This window comes from Erithacus rubecula (genome assembly GCF_903797595.1).
Source record: "Erithacus rubecula genome assembly, contig: scaffold_90_arrow_ctg1, whole genome shotgun sequence".
Lineage (NCBI taxonomy): Eukaryota > Metazoa > Chordata > Aves > Passeriformes > Muscicapidae > Erithacus > Erithacus rubecula.
Window position 1 is genome coordinate 495044 of NW_027635424.1, and position 11201 is coordinate 506244.

General features: G+C 55.7%; 2 protein-coding genes across 2 annotated transcripts; both read right to left on the reverse strand.

The window, feature by feature from the left end:
* Window positions 1-5523: 5523 nt before the first annotated feature.
* Window positions 5524-6724, reverse strand: LOC306816831 (IgGFc-binding protein-like; the record flags this gene model as incomplete). Its single annotated transcript, XM_079333281.1, has 2 exons — window positions 6374-6724; window positions 5524-5871 (listed from the first exon to the last, which is right to left on the reverse strand). Exons 1-2 carry the CDS (start codon window positions 6434-6436, stop codon window positions 5524-5526), a joined length of 411 nt encoding a protein of 136 aa, XP_079189407.1. The 5' UTR covers window positions 6437-6724.
* A 1146-nt stretch (window positions 6725-7870) lies between these two features.
* Window positions 7871-9620, reverse strand: LOC306816832 (alpha-tectorin-like; the record flags this gene model as incomplete). Its single annotated transcript, XM_079333282.1, has 2 exons — window positions 7871-8796; window positions 9432-9620. The coding sequence occupies 2 exons, from the start codon at window positions 9618-9620 to the stop codon at window positions 8611-8613; spliced, it is 375 nt and encodes a 124-aa protein (XP_079189408.1). The 3' UTR covers window positions 7871-8610.
* Window positions 9621-11201: the final 1581 nt, after the last annotated feature.

The following is an 11201-nucleotide window of genomic DNA, read 5'->3' on the forward strand; positions in this document are numbered from 1 at the left end:
CCCTGCAGCCCAAGGGCCTTTGGTTTCCCCCGTGTCCACTCCCTTGTCCCCAGTCCCGCCCGGCTCTGGCAGCAGCGGTGATGCTTGAAAACAGACAAGAAAACAGTACTCCATGGTATAGGGCCTGTAGAGCAGGTATTTGTTTATTTGACACCAGGAGTGAGTGACACAAACTCGCTCGTCCATTCTTCACACAGTACTAGCTTTTATACATTTTTTTTTTTAGTGTGCACATTATACTTTCCTAACTTGCATGTTGTAACCTATTTTCGAATCACATGGTTATGTAAACCCTTGTCTCACATGCACAGCTTCTGCACGAGGTGATTGTCAGCCTCCTGGTGGTCATTTCAATAAAGGCTCAGAAACCTTCCTCGGGCTTCAAATTACTACCCCTGCTTCCTGCACACACTCTATGAGATTGTCTGCCAGACACCTCTGGCTGCTCAGATCAGGGGTAGAGCACAGGATCAGGAGCGGCCCCCATCCATGGGGTCAGAGGCTCTGGGGCTCTCTGGGCTGCCTGGGTGCGTTGGCACTGAGGGTCAGTGCATCTCAGAGGGGCTACATCCTGCCACCAGCAGGAAGCCACGGTGCAGAGCAGGGGATGAGCTCGTGGTGCCAGCTCGTGAGTGCTTTGCCCAACCCCCAAAAGAGACAGGCTGGAGTCTGCTCTAGGCTGGGACCCAAGACTCATCTGACCCCTCATGAGGTGCCTTGGCTTAGGGAAAAGTTTGGGGTGAGCTGGAATGAGGGAAGGGATGAGGAGAGAGATGGGGGGAGGGATGAGAGGAAACTCTGAGCTCCCGATTGGTGTGAGAATCCAGCCACATGCAGGTGGATCTTGGTGGGCATCATGCCGAAGGAGCCTCTCCTCTTCTCACCCTTCCCTTGCAGTTCTCCACCAGCAGTCAGAGAGCTCTGGAAGCTGCAAGGATGGGGGCAGATTCATAGGAGATGGCAATACCACCCTGGAGAATGCCCTCTGGAGCTGAGGAAAGTTCTCTGGCTTGTCACAGCCGCCAGATAACAGCCCCAGCCCAAGGTGTCTCTGCTCCAGCAGCTTTCCCAAAATCTGATTGGAGACAAGTGAAGCTCAGGATGGTCTCTGGGGAGCAAATGGGACTTACACGATTATCCTTCTCTGGGTGTGCAGGGGACCAGGCGACTTCTTGATGGCTTAACACAGCACTGATCCGGTCTTTCAGGGGGTGAGGTGTGCAGGCTCTGCCCTGGGGACTGGATGCTGGGCCAGGGCCCAGTGATATTTGGTCTCTGATGCCTTAGTGTACAAAGCAAAGTGATTCAGAGTCCCTAGGCAGCTGCAAAGGAGAGATACTTTATTACAGAAACCAGGCCTTTTTAAGCAGTTAGCTGATTATCAGTTACATTCCATTTATGTACAAAGAATATAATTCAACCAACCATCATACAACATTGATGCAAACATGTGATGGTTATATAACTTGTTTTTCTACCTCTAAACTTTCCCACAGTCTTTTCCTGCTTAGCTGAAGTAGCAGGCCTGAGCCATGATTTTACAAGGCAACAAGCCCTTATTTTATAAGGTTTTACCTATATGCAGCACCTTAGGATTTTAGCTTTTATATTTTTCATATATTTGTAATCCTGTAATTCTTTAGTGTATAACTCTAAACTCCATATATAATGTTAGATGCTGCTTTCCCACTTCAGTCAGACAAACAATCACTTTCTAGACGTGGGGAATCCCTGGAACTAGGGGGTATAGTAAGGACACCTTACTGTCTCAGGCCTTGAGGGATGTAAACAAAAGTGAATTGGGGGAGAGCAAACTTGGGATAAATTACTTCATTACCTGAAGCTGTAATTGAAAAATTAACCCCAGTATGCAAATGGATTCAAACTTATGCAAGTATGAAAACCTGTGATCCCATGGTCCATTTTGGGTGTAGTCCCTGGGAGTTTTGTCTGTCCAAAATGTACCTGAAGGCCTTTCAGTAAATATAATCATTTTTTATTCTCTTAATTTTGTCTGGCCTCTGCTCTTAGGTAGCCCCAAAAGCCTGGATACAGACATGGATTGAAAACCACAGGTACTTGCAGGAGTCTGGGGGCCACACTGCTGGTACCACTGGGCCAGAATGGGCTGGTGAAGGAACTGATGGCACTGCAGATGTAGGACAGGTCCCAGATGAAGGTGTTCCCAGGGTGATGGTGTTCCAGAAGCCTGGGTTCAGTCAAGTTCCCCAGGTGCTCTGTGGCAGAGCAAGAGGGGGTCATTCCTGGGACTGAGGATGGAGACTGTTCTGGGGTGACTACTGTCACACATTGGCGTCACCACTTGTCCTTTTCCCTGAACCATTATTTGCTACATAAAAGCCTGCAGAGACTTCTATATAACTTCTGGATCTGCTAGGATATTGCCAGAGCAGGAGGGACTGGACCTATCTGAAGAGGCAAATCCCCTCCTACCCCCTGGGATTCCCAGGTTTGACCTTCTGTGCCTGCTGGTTCCCAGCTGGACCCCTGGCTGAGCCTGTGGGATGGTCCAGGGGGAATTAGGTCACCACTGAGACCTGCATCAAGGAGTTTCAGTGGATCTGCCAGATTAGAAACCACACAGCTCTGAGCCTCCATTGCACCCCAAAACACCTTTAAAGAAGGAAAATCTCCCACTCCTGCAGCTCTAAGATCCACCATCAAGCTCTCATAGGTTGTTGGTAAGGGCAGAGTTGCAGCTGCTGAAAGCTGTCCCATGAGGAGATGCTCAGGCACCGGGAGAAAACTGCCTACAAAAAGAATAAAAATAAAAATAACCTGAAAAAAACCAACATTTTGGGAAGCAGAGGGATGACAAAGCAAGGGAGAAAGGTGGGAGCCTGGGGATGCTCCAAACCCCATCCACGGAACAGCTCCAGGATGGGGCAGCCACAACCTCTCTGGGCAACCTGTTCCTACCTGTCTTCCTGGACTTAGTGACAGGGCTTGGGATACTTCATTGTGTCAATGCTGAATCTCACAGACCTACTTTGGCCAATGTGCAGCTACAGGAACACGTCACCACCCCATGGAACCTGCTCCATCAGCATCGGGACCAGCTGAGGGCTCATGTCATAATGTCTCACTGGGGAAAATCACACACAGGTGACCCTGAGGTGCTTCTGAGGTAAGTTGTGCCCAGGTGCTGCTGGAGCAGAGGCTCCTGAGGACATGAAGCACTAAGGCTGAGGTCATGGGCCTGGAGGTGGTTGTGAAACTTGTAATGATTACCCAGTACCGGATGTCATGGAGAATGTATAACCCACTAGGAAATTGTTAACCAAAATTAAGAATCAGTCAGGTATACCCTATATGAACCCTTTTGTATCCTCAATAAAATCGGCTTTGGATCACAACTCAGAATGATGACTGCCCATATCCTGCATGTTCCCAAAGACCCCCCCCCCAAAGCCCTCCCTATGTTCCCCACCATTTCCTGCCATGTGCTCCTCGTGCCCTCACTGGTCCCCCACATTTCCCTGTGTCCACCATGTCCCACATGTGCCCCCATGTCCCGTATGTCCCCATGTCCCGCACACCCACCAGTGTCCCCACTCACTGCACTCCCACGGGTCCCAGTCTGTCCCAGTGCTGTGACTGGAGCCACTTTATCCCCAGGAGGGGACAGGCTGGGGAGGTGGGGGATGACATGGGACACCCCCAGATGGCACCTCCCAGGGCCCCAGGCAGTTCTGTCTCTGCCCAGACTGCAACTGGGGGGGACGGAATGGACTGGGATGGACTGGGGGGGAACACTGTGGGTAGGCTGGGATCTACTGAGGGACACTGGGTGGGGGGGGCACTGAATGTGACTAGGATACATTGGGAGGCACTGGGAACATACTGGGAGACACTGGGAATGTTGGAGGGGCACTGGGGAGGGACACTGGGGAGGGACACTGGGAGGGACTGGTTAATTGGAACATACTGGGAGACACTGGGAATGTTGATGGGGCCACTGGGGAGGGGCCCTGGGAGGGACTGGGATTCATTCAGAGGCACTGGGGGGATGCTGGGGACATACTGGGGGGACACTACAAGGCTTAAACTGGCACTGGGGGGACACTGGGTGACACTAGGATGCAGTAGGAGGGACTGGGTCAACTGGGACAAACTGGGAGGGATTTGGGAACACCATGGGGAATAGTGCGGGAGGACTGGAATGCCCTGGAAGGGACTGGGGACAATAGGGGTACACTGGGCCAGCCGAGCACGGCTGGAAGAGACTGGGGGGTAGCGGGCTATTGTACTGGGACAGACTGGGGGACACGGGGGCACAACTGGGGGAACGGGCATACCGGGGGCGGGTCCCCCGCAGGTGTGCCGCAGCAACACCTGCCGGTGGACTCGGATGTCGCAACCCCCTCGCCTCACCCTCCCCGGCTCCAAACATCCAGGGTGCCCCCCCCCTCCCTTCCCCCCGTGGGACTCGGCGGTGGGAAATATTGACCGACGGGGGGGAACGGAACGCCCGCGGCAGACGGGCTGGAACAGCCCTCCCGCCCCAGCTGCTCCCAGCGCATTCCCACGCTCTCGCTTCCTCTCAATTCCCGCTTTTTATCCCAGATCACCCGCAACGGCGTTTCCCGCAGGTTTTATTTGGGGGCGAAAACACAGTTCGGGGCTCATAAAAAATCCGGGTTTCCGGATCTGAGGTGGTTTGAAGATGGACGTCGCGACGGGGCGCGGCACCCAGGTGAAATGTCAATTGTTCCACATCCACTGGATGGGAAGAAAGGCAAAAGTAGAGGGAAACTTCGTGGCAGTTTCCTCCAATTCCAGGTCTTTTCCCCCATTTCTGGACTTGCTATGCCCATTCTTGTGCTATTTCCCCTCTGCTGCCGGTCTCTTTCCCAACTTTGGGAGGCTCTTTCCCCCTTTTTTTATTCACTTTTCCCCCATTTTGGGCCCTTTCCCCACCTTCTCCTGTGCTTCTCTCCCACTGCCCTCCCCCTCTTTGTGTGGGGTTCTTTCCCCTGTTTCTGGTGTCTTTTTTTTGGCCTCTTTGCCCATTTTTTTTTGTGCTCTTGCTCCCTTCTTAAATTCCTTTCCCATTGTGGGTCCTTCACCCATTTTTGTTGTGTTTTCCCATTTCTTTGAAGCTTTTATTTTCATTTCAGGAGCTTCTTTTTAAGTGTTCTTCCCCTTCTTTTCTCCTTTTTTGTCTCTTTCCACTTGTTTCAGTTCTTTTCTCTTTTTGGTTCCTTCCTCATTTATAGGTCTCTTCTTTTCCATCTTTTGAGGTTATTTTACCTCCTCCTCTGCTCTGCTCCTTTTTTTTGTCTATTTTCCTACTTTTTGGGCTCCTTCCCCACTTTTGATCTTTCCCTTCTTTTTGGTATCCTTTCCCATCTTTTTGGGGCTCTTTTTCTACATTTTGGAGAACTCTTTTTTCCCTCGTTGGTCTCTTTTCCATCTTCCAGAGCTTCTGTCTCCCTTTTGGGGGGGGGGGGTTCTTTCCCTCTCTTTTAGGTATTTCCCCCCATTTTTGGCACCGCTCCCCTAGGCCACCCCCAAGACACCCCCAATGCCCCCAGCCCCATCCACCAGGTGTCCCCTGGTGCCACCCACCGGGGTGAAGTCGGGTGCCGCCAGGCTCGGCCAGCGCCCCGCGTTGCGCGTGCTCGTCTCCGTCGGGCCCCCGCAGGTCGTGCCGCTGGCCCCGTCGTAGTCGCCGCAGAGGCCGCAGAGCGTCGCCCGCGCCTCCCTGGGCACCTCCACCGTCACCCCCGCGGCGCCCAGCTCCACCAGGAACCCCGGGGTTCGGCCGACCCGCAGCGCCGCGCGCGTCGCCGTGACGGTCAGCGATCCCGGGAGCTCCACGGGCAGCGGGGTGGGGACCCCATTGAGCTAGAGAACACCAAGTTAGGAGAATAATGGGCATTGTAGCCACGCAGGGGGGAAGGGTAGCTGCAGGAATCTGGGTGGTAAAGAGGGAGTTGGTGGGAAAATGACGAGATGCGTCAAGGCATGGTAGGAGCAGGATGAGGGACAACCCATGTAGTGCTCCTCTGACATGAAACTGAGGCAAAAAGAGCAGTTTTGGTCAAAAATTATGGGGTGCGTCAATCTATGGATGTCTCTTAGTGACCATCACCCACATAGGTGCTTCACTGGTAGCCAAGGGGAGGAAAATGGAGCCACTAGGGGCAAAATTAAGGAAAGAACATCCTGTGGTGCTGATGGGATTGGACAACCCATGTGAATTCTAACCTGGTGACATTACAGAAAAAAAATATTGATTTTTTTTTTTTTTTTTTTTAATTAAAATGAAGCTCAGGAGGATGTCTAGGGTGACAAAACACAGCGGTGACAGCACTTTGGGGTGCCAGCCAGAGTGGTGCTAACTTACCCAGACCTTCCCGTCCCTCCGCACGGTGATGAAGCCGTGGGGGGTGAAGAGGTGAAGTGCCATCACTGCCGGCTGCTCCCCGGTGTCCCCGATGTCCCCCAGCAGCCGGAACCACGCGGGGTCCCGGGGGTCACACACGCTGGCCACCACGTAGGTACCAGTGGCCAGGCCGGCCCCAGTGACGCCGTCAAAGGTGACGAAACGTGTGGCAGGGGACAGGGAGCAGCGCCCCGGGTGCTCAATGCAGGCGCGGGTGCCGTTACGGAGGCCACAGGTGTGGCCAAAGGGACAAGTGAAGGGGCGGCACTGGAGGCCCCCAGGCCCCCGGCAGGTGCAGGACTGGAGCAATCAGGCATCAGCATGGTCTCAGCGATCTGTTTTCCGTGGATAAAATGTGAAAAGTGGGAAAAGTGGCCTAAAATGGCTCAAAAAATGGGGATGATGATGGTTTGAGGTGGTGGGGGGGGAAGGGGGCCCATGTCTCCCATATCCCCTATGTGCCTTCATATCTCCAATGGGTGCCCATGAGGACCAGCAGCATGTCCCCAGTGTGTGCCCATATCCTCATACATCCCCATCCCCATGGGGGCACACTGGGGGGACTGGGACCTGCTGGGAGAAACTGGGAACACTGGGGAGACACAGGGAGACATTGGGATGTGCTGGGAGACACTGGGAAGGATACTAAGTCCCCCCACTAAGGGAATGGGATTCCTTGGGAGGCACTGTGGGGGGAACAGAGACAAACTGGGAGGGATTTGGAACAGTGGGGGAGGACTTGACCCTGGGAAGGACCGTGGACAATACAGGGAATACCAGAGAAGATTGGAGGAGACTGGAGAGATGCCGGGTAAAGAGGGATCCACTGGGCGATATGTTTGGGGAAAGTGGGACACACTGGGGAGGAATGGTGACATGGGGGATGCTGGGGTGTACTAGGAGGGACTGGAGACACTGTGGGATGTACATTGAAGGGACCTGGGATCAACTGGGAGAGACTGGAAGCTATGGGGAGGAACTGTGTTGCACTCAGAGGGACTGAGGATACTGCAAAGTATACTGGGGGACTGGGGTGACTGGGAACACTCGAGAGGGCACATTGGAAGGAACGGGGGTGCACTGGGAGGACTGGGGACTGGGGAGGCACACTGAAGAGACCCGAGATCAATATGGGGAGCCTGGAAGGAGCTAGGGCTGCAGCTGGGCTGTACTGGAAGGCACTGGGGCCACACCCACCTGGAAGTAGCGCCCCTGGTGGAGGCAGCCGCAACTCCTCGGGAGGACGCAGCGCGCCCCGTCGAACAGCAGCCCCTCGGCGCACTGACACCCCTCAAAGCAGCGCTCGCTGCACGGGGGCGGGGCCGACACGCCTGCGCAGGTGTGCTCACAGGCGGGCACACAGCTGGTAATGGCTCTTGGGGGGCAGGTGAGAGCTGGGAGAGGGAGGGAAGAAACAGAGGGGGTCAATGGGAGACAGCGGGGGATCATCTGGGGGTCAATAGGTGTCTCTGGGATCAATGCCATCCCATCTATGGGGTGGGTGGTCCCATGGGGTCCCCATGTGGGGACATCGGGGGGGGCCCCACTGGTTGCACAGGATTCCACTAGGGGACACAGGTTTCCCGTTTTGGGAGGAGGTGGGGGGAGCCCTTTGGGGGTGTGATTATGGTATTCCCCAGATAGGGGCTTAGCAATGTGCACGTGACCCTTTTTCCATACAGCAATCAGACCCTGCTCCATCCCACCCCCAGACTTCCAAATTCCCACCCCCACCAAAATTTCCACTCCCTGCAGAATTGCTGCCCCACAAAAATCCTGACCCCCAGATTCCCATCCTCCCAAAACTTCACCACCCCAAATTCCCAACGCCAAACTTCCTGTCACCTCGGACTCCCGACCCCCCCGAAAACTCCCAACCCCTCCATGTACTCACGGCAGCCCGTGGCCTCCCGCCACTCCTGGAGCGTGCCTCCGGCTGCCTGGCAGGCGGCTGCGTAGCCCTGAAAGCCGGGGCAGGGGTCGCCCACGCCCCCGCACACCTGGCGCTTGCAGGTCTCCAGGTACGCCTGGGGTGGCACCGCCCCATGACACCCCGCGAAGGGTCCCTTGGGGTCTCCAGCACCGCGCAGCGCCGCTCCTGAGCCGGGGAGCAGCGGGGGCTGGCGCCAGGCGGCTGCAGTTTGGGGGGGGGATGCCCAGAGCCGCCCTGTCAGGGTCGTCGTCGTTGGGGTCCCCGTTTAAGTTGCCACAGAGGCCCCGGGGCGGCGGGATGCGGGGGGCAACGTCAGCACCACATAGGCGTTGCCATCGTAGAGGATTTTGGGGCCCCCCTGGACCTGGAGCAGCCGGTGGGACCCCACCTGCGCCACCCCCACCGCGCCTCCACGCAGCCACAGCGGCAGCAAGTGGCGCTCGCCATCCACCTGGGGGGAGACAGGGCTGAGGATCCCAAAAGGGAAGGTGGACCACCAAAGGTGGGGTTAACCCCACAAAATAGGGATGGCATCCCCAAAAACAGAGTTTGCACCCCCAAAACCAGGATCTGGGCTTCCTTCTGCTCACCTCAAACCCATGGCTTACATCCCAAAATGGATAGTGATTACACTCCAAAAGAGAGTATTCAACCCCAAAATTATGCTTTTTGCCCCAAACCTAGGGTTAGCAGGCTAGAAAGAGTCCATACACCCCAGGGTGCACACCAAAAGTGGGATGTGTCCCAAAGCGGCTCTTACACCCCCAAATAGCCCTCTCCCCACTGCCATGTCCTTCAAAACCCCTTATTCACCCCCTTCTTTTTCACCCAACTCCTTTTTCCCCCAAAACAGGGTTTGTACCTGCCAAACCAGGCTTACACCCCCAAAAGCTTTGCCCCCAAAACATGGCTTGCACCCACAAAACAGGGCATACACCCCAAAGTCAGAGTACTCACTCTAAACCAGGCCTTCCCTCACTGCTGCACCTCCCATAACCCTTTTTCCATCCACTTTTTTGCCCCCAAATATCTTTTTGCACCCAAAACCAGGGCTTACGCCTCCAAGCCCCCAGGCCCTCCACTCACCATCACCTCCCACTGCTGTCCCCTGTCCATCACCACGGTCACTCCGTGTGCCATCACCGTCACCCGCTGCACCTCCGTGTCCTCCTGCTCCAAGGCCACTGTGATAGGCTCCAGCCCTTCTTCAGGCTCACCCCTCTCCAACTCCAGCAGCAGGGGTGCAGGACCCCCCAAAATTTCCCAGGTGCCCATCGAAGGTGCTGTAAATCCCTGCCCCCAAAACCTGGCACTGTCTGCTGCGGGGGTGACACCCCAGCACCCCATCCTGCACCGTGCATTCCTCATCGCTGGAGCAGCCTGCAGTGGGGTGACACTCCAGCCTCCCATTTTCAGAGCAGAGGCAGCGCTGAGTGCAGGGGGGCTCAGGGTAAAACTGCACCCCCCGAGGGTAGTAACGGCCCTCCAAAAGACAGCCACACTGGGGGAGGGGCACGCAGTGATCCCCGCTCCGGAAAAATCCGGGATCGCAGAAACAACCTTCAGAGCAGGGGGAGACATCAGAGCAGTCCTGAGGTCCAGCTTCACCTTGGCAGGTGGGGGGGCAGGGGGGGCCGCAGAGCTCATAGTGCTGGTTTGGGGGACACACAGGGCCTGTCAGGAAAGGAGAAGAGTTGAGAAAACCAAAACCCTCATGGACAAAAAAATCTCCCTGCAAACCCTCAAAACTCTCATGGACACCCCAGGTTTCCATGGATACCTCAAAACTCCCCATGCAGGCCCCAAATTCACCAACTTTGCTTTGGACATCCCCAAACTCCCTTGTCTGAACCCCAGAACCTCTCATCCAGGCCTCTCCTTGTGCAAACTCCAAATCGCCCATGGACACCTCAAAACTCTCTGGGTAGACCCCAAAACCCTCGCTGACACCGTAAAACTCCCCATGGAGACCTAAAACCTCTTGTAACACCTCAAAACTGTTATGGACACCCCAAACCTCCCACAGACAGCCCCAACCCCCCTTTCCTTCCCCCTGCCAGACACCACAAACTCCTCCATGGACAGCCCAAAACTCCTTGCCTAACCCCTGCCCTCCAAGCCCCCCGTATTCTCCCAAGCCCCCCAAGGTTCCCCTCATACTGCAGAAGGCAGCCGTGCGCCACGGCCGCACGGCAGCTCCCTGGCTCTGGCACTCAGCCACATAGGCGCCAATGGCCTGGCACACGGTGTCCTGGTGTCCCTCGTACAGGCAGGCGTCAAGAGACAGTCATCCAGGTAGGGGCAGGGTCGATGACAGCATGGCAGGCAGCAAAGGGCCCCCGTTTCTTCCCCAGCAGCCCGCAGTGCTTGTCTCCACGGTAGGCACGTTTCTGGGCGTCGCTGCACACCTGGCAGCCCTCGCTGCACCCAGCTGAACACCCAGGGACATCGCCGACCTTCCAGCTGTCCCCCAGGTGGGTCTCGTTGTCAGCATGGTGGCCGTCACGGGTGACAAAGTCGTCGTGGGGGTCGCCATTGGCGTTGCCGCAGAGGCCGCAGACGGCACTGGCATAGGTGTTGGGGATGATGACACGGGCGTAGCTGTACCAGTCAAAGGTGACAGTGACACCCGCGCCAGTGGTGATGAAGCCGTGGACGCCACGGAGGGACACCTGGAGCTGGTGGTTGTGGGTGAAGGGAAGGTCCAACAGGACACCATTAACCTGGAAAGAGAGTCCTCAGTGATACGAGGTCACAGAAAGAAGTTGAAATCTACTCAGGTGTCACATAATGACCTTTAAGACCACCTAGATGCCCCATGATGACCTTGAAACCCACCTGAAGACCATACAATGA